Source organism: Oryza brachyantha, chromosome 7 (assembly GCF_000231095.2).
Source record: "Oryza brachyantha chromosome 7, ObraRS2, whole genome shotgun sequence".
Taxonomy (NCBI): Eukaryota; Viridiplantae; Streptophyta; class Magnoliopsida; order Poales; family Poaceae; genus Oryza; species Oryza brachyantha.
This window is the reverse complement of record NC_023169.2, coordinates 3,458,728-3,475,995: the sequence shown is the minus strand read 5'-3', so window position 1 is coordinate 3,475,995 and position 17,268 is coordinate 3,458,728. Positions and strand designations below refer to the sequence as shown.

Sequence of the window (17,268 nt, the reverse complement as noted above, 5' to 3'; positions counted from 1 at the left end):
GTCATTAGCACATGTGAGTTACTGTCACACTTGTGTAATTAGGTTTAAAAGATTCGTCTCACAATTTTTCCTTTAGCTGTACAATTTATTTTTCACTTCATGTATATTTAATATTTAATGTTTTATTGAGATATCTTAGATTCGATACTATGCTTTCAAAAAACAAATTAATTATGGACTACGAAATGGTCTGTCACGTTCGCTCGGGACGCCTCCGTCTTAGCACGACCCGACACCCGCTGGCCGGCCAGCCGCCTACCTACCACCAGCTCTCCTACGCAGCAAATTCGCTACTGGCTTTAATTTATCTATAGTCAATCTAATAATTAATTTATATAATATACAATAGATATTTATAAAATATTAATACATATCCTCATATATCATAGACAATAGCTCAGCTGGCTACACTCATTATTTTTTTCTTTTATCTTTTTAAAATATATTTATAGATGGCTTTATTATAGCTGCTCTAAGCAAAACTGATGAGCCCGAGTGCGACGTGAGACGGTCACCCTCTACTCTACGCACTCCCCAAGAAGCTGGAGTACACTACTGGAGTAGGAGTACTACGCATCAACTCATCCGCCTCGCGCTGCTCTGCCCCCATCCCCCACGGATCTCCCACCGATGGACGACGCCGCCGCCGCCCGGCAGCGGGAGCGGCTCCACGTGGTGGTGTTCCCGTGGCTGGCGTTCGGCCACCTCATCCCGTTCCTCGAGCTCGCCAAGCGGCTGGCGGCGCGGGGCCACGCCGCCGTCACCTACGTCTCCACGCCGCGGAACGTCTCGCGCCTGGCCCCCGACGTCCCGCCGGAGCTGTCCGCGACGCTCCGCCTCGTCGCGCTCCCGCTGCCGCGCGTCGCCGGCCTGCCCGAGGGCGCAGAGTCCACCACCGACGTGCCGCACGACAAGGTGGAGCTCCTCAGGGCGGCGTTCGACGGCCTCGCCGCGCCCTTCGCCGCCTTCCTCGCCGACGCCTGCGCCGCCGGAGCTGAGGACGCCGCCGGGTTTGACAGGAAGGCCGACTGGATCGTCGTTGATTTCCCCCACCACTGGGTCCCACCCATCGCCCATAAGTATGAGGTATGTAAAGCCTTTCAAAAAGTTTTTTTAAAAAAACATCTACTACGTATTAAATATATTAAAAAATACTAATCGTATAGCGGGACGGAACTTTTAAACTTAATCAGTGCGCGATTAGGCATAAGTGTTACGCTAACAATGGATTAATCATGCTCAAGATTTGTCACGCGATTTTCATGCTAGCTATGAATTTTTTTTATTTGTGCCAAAAATATCTTTCGATATTGAATCAAACATTATACGTATCACCTAAAAATTTTCTTCTTGTGAATTAAACATGACACACTTTAAGCGTACGGTACAGTCCTGAAACTAGAACATTGGCTTCAAAAACAAATAGCAACAGTATATATTGCTATCATTTTTCTTTCATTTTTTCTCACTGACAACAAAACGCCTATTAGCTCCGTTTCATATTAAATTTACTTTTTAGATTTTAGATACGTGTTTTGACTCTTCGTTTTATTTGAAACGTTTTTACGATTAATATTTTTATTGTTATTATAACATGAATGGTACTTTATGTGTGACTAATGTTTTTAAGTATTTTTACAAATTTTTTAAATAAAATGAACGCTTAAACATAGAAATCGAAAAATAAAGTTATTATGAAACCTAGACAATATAAAAGTACATTTTTTAATGTACCTGAGTCTGGTTTTTTCTGAGACGTGCAAGCATCATGACCGGAGATGTGAAACCAATTTTAGAAAGATGAATGAAAAGGGGATGCCACCGACATGCAAAGTATTGCGAAGTTGAAAATCCAGGAGTCTACCCTCCATGGAAAACACCAGAAAAGCTATACTAGCGACCATTCCATATCTCAATTCTCTCTTTATGTTGAACTCATTGAAGTTCAGTTTTCCGCTAATTTTCAATTCGAAGTTGAGTCCTTCCCAAGCAAATCCTTCGAAGAAATCTCATCACCTCCTCAGGAAACATTTGTCTGCATTTGTACTCTGCTGGACCTCAGAAGGGGGCTACAATTTTCCTACTGCGGGAGAGCTGATCCTCCACAATATGCTTAAGGAGAAATGAATAGTTAAATATATCAATAATATACAGTTGGGAGTAATATAGTAATGTAATATGGATAATCTGCTAAACTACAAACATATAACCCATCTTTGTTTATGTTTATGTTTATATGTAAAATTTAAATTTTCAAATTTCAATTTGGAGTTAGTTTTTAGAGGGTTCACCGAAGTTTATTTTTTACATTGACTTTTGAATCACCAAAATACATATATTAAAATTTTATTTATAAACTATTTTTTATTTATACATATATTGGATGATTTTTTCTAAAAAGAACCAAACAATCACCCCAATCCTTTTTAGACAGTGACTCAATGAAAATACGAAGGACCAAATATTTGATGAGTGGTTCATCGTCCTCTTAGAAAAAATATCCGAAATGGCACGGGCAGAGCATGGTATGCCAGGTACCCTGCACGCCATACTACTACTACTACTACTACTACTACTAATATATATATATATATATATATATATATAAAATACACACAGAAAGTGTAAACTCTATATAATATTATTTATATGAGATTTAATAGTGTATACTTTCTGTTGGCGAAGTGTTTTTCGTTATGAACGTGAAGGGAGTAGCTATACCTGTTAGCAGGATCTAATTTTCATATATATATATATGTTTTTATATATGCGTATTTCTAAAAAGACTTATATAAATACAATAGTACATGTTTGCATATATATATATATATATATTGAATAATGTTGTTAATTTTATAATTATTAATAATTTGGTAAAATAGTTTTACATAAGGCTAAAATAGTTGGGGGTATTACGTCATAGGTTTAACCGGACGTCGGTTGAGGTTTTTGACACGAATGAAAAAACGAATTTCATATCTTGCCTGGAAATCACATGTGAGTTACTGTCACACTTATGTAATTAGGTTGAAAAGATTCATCTCATCATTTTCTCCCTAGCTATGCAATTCGTTTTTCTGTTTTATCTATATTTAATGCTCTGTTTAGATTTATTTAGATTTCTAAGAATTGGATGATGCTTTTGGAGAAAAAAAAGGTTAATTATACACTCCGAAATGGTCTGTCACGTTCGCTCGGGACGCCTCCGTCTTAGCACGACACGTAACCCGCTGGCCAGCCAGCCGCCTACCTACCACCAGCTCTCCTACGCATATCTGATGAGCCCGAGTGCGACGTGAGACGGTCACCCTCTACTCTACGCACTAGCCAAGAAGCTGGAGTACACTACTGGAGTAGTAGTACTACGCATCATCTCATCCGCCTCGCGCTGCTCTGTCCCCATCCCCCACGGATCTCCCACCGATGGACGCCGCCGCCGCCGCCGCCCGGCAGCGGCAGCAGCTCCACGTGGTGGTGTTCCCGTGGCTGGCGTTCGGCCACCTCATCCCGTTCCTCGAGCTCGCCAAGCGGCTGGCGGCGCGGGGCCACGCCGCCGTCACCTACGTCTCCACGCCGCGGAACGTCTCGCGCCTGGCCCCCGACGTCCCGCCGGAGCTGTCCGCGACGCTCCGCCTCGTCACGCTCCCGCTGCCGCGCGTCGCCGGCCTGCCCGAGGGCGCCGAGTCCACCACCGACGTGCCGCACGACAAGGGCGAGCTCCTCAGGGCGGCGTTCGACGGCCTCGCCGCGCCCTTCGCCGCCTTCCTCGCCGACGCCTGCGCCGCCGGAGCCGAGGACGCCGCCGGGTTTGACAGGAAGCCCGACTGGATCGTCGTGGACTTCCCTCACCACTGGGTCCCACCCATCGCCCATAAGTATGAGGTATGTAAGGCCTTTTAAAAAGTTTTTTAAAAAAACATCTACTACGTATTAAATATATAAAAAATTAGGCGGGAGAAATCATGTAACGAAACTTTTAAACTTAATTAATGCATGATTAGTTTTAAGTGGTACCGCAAACTACATGATGGATTAATCATTTGTTTTGAAGGAAAAACAAATGATCTGGTCTGTAAGGTTTGAATTTCTTTGAAAGTTATTCAGTTGGTAGGAATGCACCATAAAAAAAATGAAAGAAACTTTTTCTTTCTACGAGATATAGAGAGAACATAGAAAATTTTCATTCATTCAAACCTCTTAGAAAATTTTTTATGAATTAGTACTGCCATGCATCCGTGTTGCTCAACTTTTTCCCTGTAGATTGAAATTGCTCCAAAGCGCTTAGAATCCACGCTCTTATTTCCACTTTTGGTTTAAAAGTCGGAGCGCAGCCAGCTCACAACGACAATACCCATCTCTTGTGGGAAGCATTTTTTTAGCGCAGTATATACCTGTTACTTGCATTTCATCTGTATAGTTATAAAAAATATAGAAAAAATTAACAAGTTAGTTTAATATGAGTTATATCACTCCACCAACATGCAAGTTTAAATTCATTTTCTACAAGTTGGAGCAAAAATAACAAAAACAATTATGAATATACGTATAGTTAGTTTTAGTTTTTTTTTTCTACAACTTGTAGAAGTTGAATTTAAACTTGCATAGTTATGGAGTGATATAACTCATATTAATCTATCTTGTTAATTTTTTTTATATTTTTTGATGACTATTTTGATGACATGAAAGGTGCTAAAATCTGTTTCCCATCTCTTTGTGCATTTGTGCATTTGCAAATCGCCATTGCTAATGCATCTGTGCGAGTCATGAACAGGAGTCAGGAGGCAATCAAAATAATCTCATCATGAACAGATTTTGATCACGTTTTCATTATATAATATAATAGTATTCACATCTATTGCAGATTCCATGCGCCATTTTCCTCTCATTCTCGGCGTCCATGCTGGCCTTCCATGGCGAGAAGTCGCGAGCCGCCAACGCCGCCGGCGACAAGAAACACCTCGGCAAGAAGGTCGAGCACTTGATGGCTCCGGCGCCGAGGACGTCCGGCTACCTCCCCTCCGACCTCGCCTACCGTCGCCACGAGGCCAAGTACGTCGCCTCCGCGTTCCAGCCTGACGACTCCGGCGTCTCCGCCGCCGAGCGCACGAATCAGCTGCACCGGCGCTGCCCTCTCAGCTTCTACCGCAGCTGCCCGGAGGCCGAGGGCCCGCCCTGCCAGCTCCTCGCCGACATCTACGGCCCCCGCTTCCTCCCCACTGGCCTCCTCGCGCCCACCGCCGGATCAAACGGCGGCGGCGAGGCCGCCGCCGACCTGATGCGCTGGCTGGACGCGCAGCCCGAGAGGTCCGTGCTCTACGCCGCGCTGGGGACGGAGGCGCCGGTGACCACGGACAACGTGCGGGAGCTCGCCCGCGGGCTGGAGCTCTCCGGGCAGCGGTTCCTCTGGGCGCTCCGCGTGCGGGGCACCGGCGGCGACGACGCAGCAGCGACTCCGCCGGCGGCGAGAGACGGGCTCCTGCCGGACGGGTTCGAGCGGCGGGTCGCCGGGCGCGGCGTGGTGTGCGCCGGGTGGGTGCCGCAGCTGCGCGTGCTGGCGCACACGGCGGTGGGCGCGTTCCTGACGCACTGCGGGTGGGGCTCCACCGTGGAGAGCCTCCAGTTCGGTCACCCGCTGGTGATGCTGCCGTTCGTCGGCGACCAGGGCATCGTCGCGCAGGCCATGGCGGCGAAGGGGGTCGGCGCCGAGGTGGCGAGGAACTACGACGACGCGTCGTTCCGCGGCGAGGACGTTGCGGCGGCGGTGCGGCGGGTGATGGTGGGGGAGGAGGGGAAGGTGTTCGACCGAAAGGCGAAGGAGCTGCGAGCGGCCGTCTTGGACGAGGAGCGCCAAGGGCACTACATCGACGTGATCGCCGAGCACCTACGGGGCTACAAGTATGGTGGTGGCGACTGACTGAACCCTGATGACATCTTAGACGCGTGGATCTGTTGTATTCTCCTATCGGTTCATATATATGTCAGTGATCGTAATATCGTAATAACGCTGTGTTACCACATGACTGTGAAATTTGTTTGGATTTTTTTAATTATTAAAGTTTTACTCGAGACACTTTTGTTTAAATTTCGATCCACTGTCACCTCGTTCACTAGCTTAGGCAGTAATTCCGAAATCCATTGTTTGTTTACGTCTGCTCCGCTTTCATGGTTATTGCCAAGGCCGCACGAGCTTGGATTCTAAACTCTCGAGGGGATATACTCTCATCGGCTTTTCGTTTATTGTATGCTATCTAAATAGTTATCAGGAAATATATATTTTTTAAGATAGATTAATATGTGAGTTAAAATATGACTTATACAATTTATAAAAAAATAACAAATTAAACTATGAATAGTACACATACTCACAATCATATATTTACCTGTTGGTCATGTGTTAGCCTACCCTCTTGAAATGATGCATTCGACATTTTGATCACGCAAACATAGCCTCTCTGGCTTTTTCTTATTTACGCCCTATTTAGTTCTAAAAACATCACATTAAATCTTTAGACATCTAAATAAAGCATTAAATATATATGAATATTAAAACTAATTACACAGTTATGCAGGAAATCATGAGACGAATCTTTTAAGACTAATTAAGATGTGATTACTCATAAGTGCTACAGTAACCAACATGTACTAATAACGGATTAATTAGACTTAAAAAGATTCGTCTCGCGGTTTTCAGGTGGAATCTGAAATTTGTTTTGTAATTAAAGTACATTCAATACTTTAAATGGGTGTCAAAAACTTGATTTGATATTTTTACAAACATTTTTTGTAAACTAAACAAGGCCTTAATGCTATTGATGTTTAGATCAGCGTTTAACTTTTTTTTTTGGGTAGATACTTAAAATTAATTTTAAGTCAAGCTTAAAGTTTTCAATAATAAATTAAATTATAAAAAATAATAATTATAAAAAGATATTAAATAAGACTAATGATCCGTCAAAAATCAACGACGGTCAAATACGAAAAACGGAGGTAGTTATTTGTTGTACACACCTCGTGAGTCAGAGTGTCAGGATCATTGGGTCGTCGGTGCCTTCATGACTTCTCACTTTCCAAGTGAATGCAAACTTGTCGGTGCTTTCATATATTTGGATTTGTCTGCTTGATGTCTGCCTGCAAAGGAATTTGGACATATTTTGCCTCTATTTAGAATTTAGATTTCAATCTTTTAACTTGGTCGATTGGTAGTTCATAAGTGATAACCGGCTCAGCTCAACATGTTCAATAACCACAATAATCTAGCGGCTATCGTTGCATTTGTAAACCCTGTTTGGTATTAGTATGGAATTTATACAACACTGAGAAATGCATATTAAAACAAGTGAGCACATATATAGTCATTATACTAAAAAGGCAAACGAGTAGATTGCATTTTTGATTTTTTGTAGCTTTATTTTCACTCTGGACTTTCTTTTACTTCCTTCTACTTCAGTTTGAACCCTCACCCCCTTCTCGAGCTTGGGTATATCAATACAGCTAGTGGTACAGCCATACGATTGCGAACGTGGAAGTGACACGATCAAACAGACGAATTTCGGAATTATTCTTGGAACTGCTTCAACAAAAAGACTCCAAAGTTTAAAAAAAAAAACATAAAAGGATTCAAATCAAAACTTGGATACGAAAAGGAATCCGAAATTCCAAACACAATTCACTCGAAGGGTTCATATTGTTCAGTCGCCACCACCATATTTGTAGCCCCGTAGGTGCTCGACGATCTCGTCGATGTAGTGCCCTTGGCGCTCCTCGTCCAGAGCGGCCGTTCGCAGCTGCTTCGCGTTTCGGTCGAACACCTTCCCCTCCTCCCCCACCATCACCCGCCGCACCGCCGCCGCCACGTCCTCGCCGCGGAACGACGCGTCGTCGTAGTTCCTCGCCACCTCGGCGCCGACCCCCTTCGCCACCATGGCCTGCGCGACGATGCCCTGGTCGCCGACGAACGGCAGCATCACCAGCGGGTGCCCGAACTGGAGGCTCTCCACGGTGGAGCCCCACCCGCAGTGCGTCAGGAACGCGCCCACCGCCGGGTGCGCCAGCACGCGCAGCTGCGGCACCCACCCGGCGCACACCACGCCGCGCCCGGCGACCCGCCGCTCGAACCCGTCCGGCAGGAGCCCGTCTCTCGCCGTCGGCGGAGTCGCTGCTGCGTCGTCGCCGCCGGTGCCCCGCACGCGGAGCGCCCAGAGGAACCGCTGCCCGGAGAGCTCCAGCCCGCGGGCGAGCTCCCGCACGTTGTCCGTCGTCACCGGCGCCTCCGTCCCCAGCGCGGCGTAGAGCACGGACCTCTCGGGCTGCGCGTCCAGCCAGCGCATCAGGTCGGCGGCGGCCTCGTCGCGATCGCCGCCGCCGCCGCCGTTCGACCGGACAGTGGGCGCGAGGAGGCCGATGGGGAGGAAGCGACGGCCATAGATCTCGGTGAGGAGCTCGCAGGGCGGGCCCTCGGCCTCCGGGCAGCTGCGGAAGAAGCTGATCGGGCAGCGCCGCAGCAGCAGCTTCATGCGCTCGGCGTTGGAGATGCCGGTGCAGTCAGGCTGGTATGCGGCGGCGACGAACTTGGCCTCGTGGCGCCGGTAGGCAAGGTCGGACGGGAGGTGGCCGGACGCGCTCGGCGAGGGCGCCATGAAGTGCTCGGCCTCCGTGTGGGGGTGCTCGCTGTCGGCGGCGTTGGCGGCTCGCGATTTCTGGGCATGGAAGGCGAGCAAAGACGCCGAGAACGAGAGGAAATTGGCGCATGGAATCTGCGTCGTCAACATGAAACATTCATTCATTCAAATGTGTTTGTGAGGGAGTGAAAAACTGTGACAAATTCGACATAAGTGTTTCTGATCAGTGATCAGCCTACGTTCTTTTGACGATGAAAGATTATTAGGATCTTTTTATATAATAGGACTGACTTCGGTGTATTTTACTGATAGTAGAATTTAATTCATACCGCTTATTGAACGGCTGTGATTAAATTATATTACCAACAATATTAAGTGTAGTGGAAATTTGAAGGTGTAATATCGTCCTTTTTATTATAATCTTAATTGCAAAAAAAATACACCGGAGAGTATAATACCACTGGTAAAATGCATCGGAGAGTTGCCCATATATAACCCACTACATGTTCTAATCCTGTGGAGACCTTCTAAGCTCTCACTAAATTTTCTACCATCGATTTATAGAAAGACGTGTTAAAGTTATTTCTAAAGATTGAAGAATAGAAATTCAGTCCTCATTGTTACTTTCTTCCATATCCTTCCCTTATTTTTCATTACATACATGACACAAATAACGTATTAAAAACTATGAAAAACATTATTAACAATATAAACTAAGGAGACATCTTCCACCTCACCAAAATTGCATGTCTAAACTTGGTCTTTATATACGATTATAAAAAAACAAGAAGGGCAAAATAAGGTTGTGCATGTAGTATATTACCGGTTTAGTTCATACCGTTTATTTCTCTCCTTTTCTTAGGCTTCAATTCTTATGGGATGCTATATCATAACCCACCCGGTTATGAATATTTAAGTCAGTTGATTTTGGAAGTTTTGATCATCCATCTTGCTGAAAAAGGCTACGTACATACCATTTATCTTTTGACATATACTTTGAACATAACTTATAGTTTTGTATATTTGGCATAAATTTTTGAATAAGAAAATGACCAAACACCATGTCCAGCGCCCAGTTTCCAAACTAGCTAGCGTCCAGTTAAATCTGAATGAGTACATATGTGCCGGTGATGTTCTGTACTGTACTAATTTTCAAATGCTGCAAAATTAATCAAACCAAGTCGTTTTCGTCATATATTGTCTGCATTTGGTTTCACTTCTTCAGGTGACATCTTATGATGCATGCATCATATCTCCATCTTTTCGTTTATGCTTATATTTGTGTGATAAAATTTTAATTTTTAAACTTAAATTAGAGCTGATTTTAAGTTTTATACGCTCTTGCAGCTGGTTACATAGTATATATACCTTGTGTTCATCGGCGATGGGTGGAACCCAGTGGTGGAAGAAATCAACGACGATCCAGTCGGGCTTCCTGCCAAACCCAGCTGCCTCTTCGCCGTCGTCCTCAGCTCCGGCGGCGCAGGCGTCGGCGAGGAAGGCGGCGAAGGGCGCGGCGAGGCCGTCGAACGCCGCCTTGAGCAGGCCCACCTTGTCCTTCGGCACGTCGGTGGTGGACTCGGCGCCGTCGGGCAGGCCGTCGACGCGCGGCAGCGGGAGCGACACGAGGCGGAGCGTCGCGGACAGCTCCGGCGGGACGTCGGGGGCCAGGCGCGAGACGTTCCGCGGCGTGGAGACGTAGGTGACGGCGGCGTGGCCCCGCGCCGCCAGCCGCTTGGCGAGCTCGAGGAACGGGATGAGGTGGCCGAACGCCAGCCACGGGAACACCACCACGTGCATCGGCGTCCGCCGGCCGCGGCGACCGTCGCCGGCGTCCCCGGCGTCCATGAAGGAGAGATCCGAGGGGAGGCAGGCAACAAGGTATGGGCCGGGAAGCAATTAAGCTAGAGATGGGAGAGTAAGTGAGATCGAGTTGACGTACGTCGCACTAGCTCTTGCTTGCCTATTTATATACGTTGATCGAGTTGGTAGGTAGCTACAGCGCAAGGCTTCGGCCTTCGGGTGCATGGCTGCGTGGCACGCGCAGAGGCACGTGCCGGCACGTGTGAACGTTTTAGACACTATTATTATTATTATTATTATTATTATTATTATTATTATTATTATTATTATTATAAAGACGACCCTCTTCTGTCCGAACGGGAACGAACAACACACACCGACGTCTACATGTGGAGGTTCCTCTGACTTATGGACATGGAGGCTGGCTAATCAATCTCACTATGTATGTACCTATATGTGAGCTAACACGAGTTTCTCTGACTTAAATAAGAGGATCACATTACCATCGTCCCCCGTGCTGCTCCACGTACCCCTCCATCCACGTGTGCTTTTCTTCGGCCGGTGCCGACCTCCCCCACGCACTGCTCCTCTCCGCGCAGCTTTGCACACAGGCGTCTTCCTCCTCCTCTTCTTCGTGCCCAACCCTTCCGTCCTTCCTCTCCATCAGCGTTGATCTCCCACCGAGCTGCTCCACTCCACCGTCTTCATGCTGTGGCGGACGTAAGATTTAAGTTGTTGGGTATTTAAAATGTTAAGGATTAGGAAAAAAATGTATACCCCAAATCCTAATAATTGACTCGTATATCATATATATAAGTATATATCATAAAATTGACTCGCATAATGTCAAAATTTAACGATTATACGATATATATCATGTATAACACAAAATTAAGTATGAGATCATATTTAATTAAATTAATCACAACATAACATTGTCCAACATACAAAAATTGGTAACATATAAAACGTGTAAAGGATTGTTGGTGAGATTTCCCTCACCTTGATTTTCATTTTAAATTGTCTTTCTTTCACCCAGCTCTTTCCAAAATAAATCCTTAAGATCAACGGCAGGCACTTCCTTCCTCTTTTGAGATCTGAAAATATAACGGTGGATTATACTTCTATTAAGACATTGACAATGCACAAAATTTCATAATCGACAATTGTGGAAAAAAAATATAACGGTCATATTTTCACCCCTATCTTTTCACTGCTTCTTATGCTTATAAACCAAAAAATAATTTTTTAACCTTGAATTTGGAGTTAATTTTAAGGTATTCAAGTTAATTTTCAGGTTACTTTTACAGTAGTTTTTTTCTTTTTTTAATCGCTAAGAATACATATACGTATATTATTTTTTTTGTTTGTGAATATGCCAAGCCATTTTGGCCCCTTTGTGATGACATTAATTATGTGATTTTCTATTTCGCTGTCTCTTTTATCTCGTGTGCCCTGCCAAGCCATTTTGGCCCCTTCAATTCACCAGAAAAATTACTAATTTCAGATTTTGGCTATTATATTTTGCTGTTTGCTGCTTTCTCCTGTTCTTTGTTATTGGAGGAGATCATGGGCTCAAGCCATTTCAATGGAATCTGCTTGCTCAAGACCAGCGTTGATTAAATCATTAATTTCAGGACAATGGATGGAGTTCATTCATGTAGAATGGATTGAACCCATTAAAGTGAAATGGGTTGGGGTGAGTTGAATTAGAGTTGTGTTGAAGATGGTTGGTTTCGTTTGGGTGTTGGATGAATGGAAGTGGGGTGGTCTGGTCTGATATGATACTTTATGGAGATGTGGGTTGGATTGGTTTAAACCAATTAATGTTGGATTAGATTTCAGCCAATTAATAGGCCTAAATGGCATATATAGTTAGAATTTACAACAGTTTCTACAATACTTATCCGGTTTCTAATCTTTATTATTGATAGTGCATTTTTATAATAACACGAATACAATTAACCCTCCACAATTTTCCACTAGATGAGGCCACTGATGTTCACGAAAAACAAGATAAGGTTCACTTTTGTTCACCCATGTTTAACGAGCAAATTTATTATTCTTGAGAAGTACATAAGGTAATATTATTTTAGATAATAAAAGGTACTAAATTTTATAAAAAAATAGTGATATCTTCTCAAGGATGGTAAAATTGCTCATGTTTAACAGAGTAAATGTTACACAACCGACATCCCATCAACGAATGGGATTGCAATCAAGAATCTTTACACCTCCTAACATGCCATATAAACGTAACACTTCACATGTACATCGTCATCATCAGTGAACCATTAATGATAAAAGCTTGAGTTCATGGAGGAGGAGGAGGAGGAGAGCAAGGAATGGCGATTATTTGTAGCGCTGCAAGTAGCCGACAAGCTCGTCAAGGTACAGCTCCTGCCGTGCCCTGTCGCCGACAATGGCTTGCAGCTCCTTGGCCCTGCGCGCCAGTTCCTTCCCCTCCTCCTCCACCATCACCCTCCGCACCGCCGCCGCGAAGGCGTCCCGGTGGAACGAGCCGTCGTCGTGGTTCCTCCCTACCTCCACGCCCACCCCTCTCTCCGCCATGGCCTGAGCGATCAGCCCCTGGTCAACGACGAACGGCAGCATCACCAGCGGGTGGCCGCAGTGGAAGCTCTCCACGGTGGAGCCCCAGCCGCAGTGCGTCAGGAAGGCGCCGACCGCGGCGTGCGCCAGCACGCGCGTCTGCGGCACCCACCCTGTGCACACCACGCCGCGCGTGGCGACGCGCGGCTCGAACCCGCTCGGGAGGAGCTCGCCGGCATGGGCGCCGCTCGGGGCCGGAGACGGAGGAGGACGGAGCGCCCAGAGGAAGCGCACGCCGGCAAGCTCGAGCCCAAACGCGAGCTCGCGTACGTTGGCTGCCGTGACAGGCGCCTCGCTCCCGAGCGCGACGTAGATGACGGATCTGTTGGGCTGTTTGTCCAGCCACTGCATTGCCGACACAAAGGGCAGCTCGGAGGTGCCGTTTGGGGCGCCGCCACCGTCGTTGTCGTCGTCAGCGACGATGTTGGCTGCCGGGAGGAGGAGGCCGGCGGGGACGGCCGGCTTAGCAAAGAGCTCGGTGAGGAGCGGGAACAGCCGCGGCTCTACCTCGGGGCAGCTACGGTACACGACGAGGCGGCAGCAGGAGCGCTCCATCCCCCACAGGCGGTCGGCGTCGGACACTCCGGAGGCGTTCGGCCGGAACGCGGCGGCGATCCACTCCGCTTCGTGGCGGCGCCGGTACTTGAGGGTGGACGGGAACGGGATCCATGGCGGCGCCACCATGTAGTCCTCCGTCGTTGTGCGCGGGTGATCCACGTTCTTCTGCTTCGGGCCGACGAACGCCACGAGGGCCACCGGAATGATGAAGAAAACGGCGCATGGGATCTTGCACGACAAAAGATAAAAACGATGGCCTATTTATTAATTAGGGAGGTATTTAACGACCATGGAAATTGCCACTAAGAGCTCGCCACTTCGATATCGCCGGTTTTTGCACTATTTGACGATTTTTTTATTTTTTTAAATATTTTTAATTTAATAATTTTATTACATAACCTCAACAGAAAATATTTTCACTATATAAACCTTTTGGTCATGTCAGTGTTGATGGTGCAGTAAAATAACGCTGCCATGTAAACTGGTTGGTGTGGCAGGCTTGGCACTTCAGTATCACTAGCGTGGCAAGACGTACAAAGCTGCCATGGTGGTGTCGATGGCATGGTGAGACTAGTCGGGATGACAGTTCGAGTATGAGTATGAGTACCGGGTACCCACTAGGTACCCATCCTGATGGGGACGGGTACATGTATTTTTTTTCACCCGTGGGTAACCCATTGGGTACCGTAATGTAGTGAACATATTGAATTTTGGTTAAAAATTTACTATCTCTATCTCATATTAAATTTATTTTTTAGTTTTTAATACAATGTTTTAATTCTTCGTCTTATTTAAAATTTTTTGTGAAACTTTATACGTGACTAATTTTTTTTACAATTTTTTTAAATAAGACAAATGGTCAAATATTAGACATAGAAATCAAAAAATGAAGTTATTATGGGACGGAGATAGTATTATGGTATTCATATAATAATATTTGTGATATACTCACTTTTAGCTAAAAACTTTGATATGACCTATGTCTTGAACTTTAAATGTGTGATGTAATATTGAATAGTTGAATCTGAACATCAGACAATATACTATGGTTTGTTATTATTGATATGATTAGTTTATTGTATTTGTTGTAATATTTTATTATGAGCAATAATGTTGTATCTGGTAAACTTTATATGTGTGGTGCAATATTGCATTATCAGCAGTATATTTAGTTGGTTGTATATGTTGGAATGATTATTTTGATGTGATTTTAACATGTGAAATGATAGACTCAACAGATGACTGATACCAATCCCAACGAGTACGGGTACGATTATTAGATTTTACCTGCGGGCACGGGTACATGTAGGGAATTCTACCCACAGCCTTTGAGTTGACGGGTGGGTAATTGTTCTGCTCGCACCAAATCCAACCCGTTGCCATCTCTAAAGACTACCATACCAAATACTCTGTGTTACAGTATTATCTTGCCACGTCAATGTTGGTGACGTGACCAAAAGTTTCATAAAGTGAAAATATTTTCTCTTGATGTTTAGTAATAAAATTATTTATTAAAAATGTTTAAAAAATAAAATAAATCTTATTTAACCCTTTTCGAGAACAAATTATGAAATAGATCAATTTAAAATCTAGACCATTCGCTCGGCGCCACCCGACCACGCTGAAGTCCTTTATCTTTTATTCATAGGATTGTCATTGAGGTACATATCCCTAGATAGGCCGTACTTAGGCATCAAATCCCATCGAGCTCTGGCATGGAGATGTAGTACCTCTACACCTTCACTGACGATGCGAGCAAAACGATTTATTTTTAAAATAAGTTTTAAATTGATCTATTTTCATATTTACTTTTTGAAAATAGTCAAATAGCATAAATTTTGGTCAATATCATGATCACCCCGAGTCAGCTTAGAGCTCACCTCGTGCTCCTCAGCAATCGGCCATATCCAGTTCTGCGCAAAGTCGAGTATGATCCAGTCCGGCTTTCTCGTAAACCCGGCGGCGGCGGCGGCTTCCCCGCCGCCGACGGCGCACGCCTTGGCGACAAGGCCGGCGAATGGCGTGGCGAGGCGAGGCCGTCGAACGCCTTCTTGAGGAGGCCGACCTTGTCCGCCGGGACGTCGGCCGTCGACTCGGCGCCCTCGGGCAGGCCGTCTGATGAATATAATCTCGTTGTTAGCAGTTTATTATGCTTTGAATAATTCTGAGCCTGACTCGTGCTGTGTCCACGAGGGGTTCACGGTTTAGACGTAGACTGACTTTAGTTTTCAGTTAGCAGTTTCAGTTTTTTTCAGTTTGTAGCTGCAGACTCGAGTGAGGTCAGTCGTGGGATGGCGCGATTCAATAGGATCCACGCGGGTTTAGCGGATCGTTCTATTTTTGTAACGAACTGGTGAAGTTCGGATCAATAATAAGGAAGAAAGGAGAAAAAACCTCGCTCAGTTTCCTTCTGTTCTTCGTCAGTTACTGTAGCAGCTCGGTAATTATTCGTTTTCGTCAGAGAGTGAGCGAGCTGAAACCTGAGAGTTTTGAGCTAGGCTAGACAATTCCTAACACCGTCGACGGCCGGAAGGTCGAGCGACACGACGCGGAGGTTGGCCGACGGCAGCGGCGCCGGCGCAGGGAGCACGCCCAGCCTCGCGGAGTGGAGACGAAGGTGACGGCGTGGCCGCGCCTGGCCAGCCGCTTGGAGAGCTCGAGGAACGGGATCATGTGGCCGAAGGCCAGCCATGGGAACACCACGATGTGGGGCGGTGGAGACGAAGCAGCAGCAGCGGCGGCCGCCGCCTCTCTTGTCGCCGCCATGGCCGGGGTTCTTGGTGAGAATACCTCGACGCGCGTTGTTATATATACTGTGAGGTCGGTGAAATGCATGCAATCATCACTGATATTTGGAGAGAGAATGCAAATGCGCGCGGTACACGAGTTTGATTATTTTAGCGATTGTAATTGCTGTCGTACGTACGATTTGGTGGTCGGTCAGCCTTGAAGTACGATTGTTTGTTTGATCTTCCAACGACATATTTGAGCTTATTAAACACGTCAGTCTATCACACTACATGGATGTGTTTTGTGGGGTAGTATTGGCGATAACAGTGCAAATCCAAACGCATGAAAAATAATAGCAATATGATTTTATACGGTACTAATTAAGGCCTTACGCTTCTGGAAGAAGTACAAAACGATTTCACTAAGGATGGATTTTTTTTCCGTGCCATGTCTCTGAGCATTTTTCTCATACCTAAGGAGCTACTACTATTTTCTATGTAAAACATATTTCTACTAAATTTTATATAGAAAACAGTTATACCTCGTAGTATCTCCTTAAACATAGAAAAATTGCTCTAAAATATTAGCTAACTGTGTGCATATGGCACAACATTTTATTTTGCCAAATTCTTGTGGTGAATGCATACGTAGTTGCGCGGCAATTGCTAATACCGAACACCTGAACTTCTAACATATTAAATATTAAGTATGAGCATTTTGCATTTTTACAGTTATTAAGTAGATACCGAGAGGTACTAAATTTTTATAGAATTTGATACCTCTTGGTACCTTATGTACTAAGAGATTTTAAAAAAAAATTAATACATCTTGATATCTTCTCAAGAACTGTAAAATTATTTATCAAATATATTTTGTTTGGAGGAATTTTAAACCATATGAATAGAAAAAGTGCAGAAATAGGAATACGTGTCCACATAAATCTATATGA

The 17,268-nt window shown here is 45.3% G+C and overlaps 2 protein-coding genes and 1 pseudogene across 3 annotated transcripts; 1 reads left to right on the top strand and 2 right to left on the bottom strand.

The window, feature by feature from the left end:
- The first annotated feature begins 520 nt into the window (after positions 1 to 520).
- On the top strand, positions 521 to 6,124 carry LOC102719602 (putative UDP-rhamnose:rhamnosyltransferase 1). 2 transcript variants are annotated; one of them, XM_040525667.1, is made up of 2 exons: positions 521 to 1,086; positions 4,862 to 6,124. In XM_040525667.1, the coding sequence occupies exons 1-2, from the start codon at positions 631 to 633 to the stop codon at positions 5,912 to 5,914; spliced, it is 1,509 nt and encodes a 502-aa protein (XP_040381601.1). In that variant the 5' UTR covers positions 521 to 630; the 3' UTR covers positions 5,915 to 6,124. The 2 variants fall into 2 exon arrangements, with proteins under 2 accessions (XP_040381601.1, XP_040381600.1); XM_040525666.1 differs by lacking the exon at positions 521 to 1,086 and adding an exon at positions 2,939 to 3,882.
- A 1,307-nt stretch (positions 6,125 to 7,431) lies between these two features.
- Positions 7,432 to 10,527, bottom strand: LOC107305570 (putative UDP-rhamnose:rhamnosyltransferase 1). The gene is made up of 2 exons (XM_040526286.1): positions 9,987 to 10,527; positions 7,432 to 8,753 (listed from the first exon to the last, which is right to left on the bottom strand). Exons 1-2 carry the CDS (start codon positions 10,464 to 10,466, stop codon positions 7,689 to 7,691), a joined length of 1,545 nt encoding a protein of 514 aa, XP_040382220.1. The 5' UTR covers positions 10,467 to 10,527; the 3' UTR covers positions 7,432 to 7,688.
- A 2,083-nt stretch (positions 10,528 to 12,610) lies between these two features.
- Positions 12,611 to 16,680, bottom strand: LOC102719313 (annotated as a pseudogene).
- Positions 16,681 to 17,268: the final 588 nt, after the last annotated feature.

Excerpts from the sequence above, each read along its gene's own strand:
- LOC102719602 (XM_040525666.1), top strand. The coding sequence starts at position 3,424 with ATGGACGCCGCCGCCGCCGCCGCCCGGCAGCGGCAGCAGCTCCACGTG. Across the intron at positions 3,883-4,861 it reads CCATCGCCCATAAGTATGAG|ATTCCATGCGCCATTTTCCT; the intron begins GTATGTAAGGCC and ends CATCTATTGCAG.
- LOC107305570 (XM_040526286.1), bottom strand. The coding sequence starts at position 10,466 with ATGGACGCCGGGGACGCCGGCGACGGTCGCCGCGGCCGGCGGACGCCG. Across the intron at positions 8,754-9,986 it reads CCATCGCCGATGAACACAAG|ATTCCATGCGCCAATTTCCT; the intron begins GTATATATACTA and ends TTGACGACGCAG.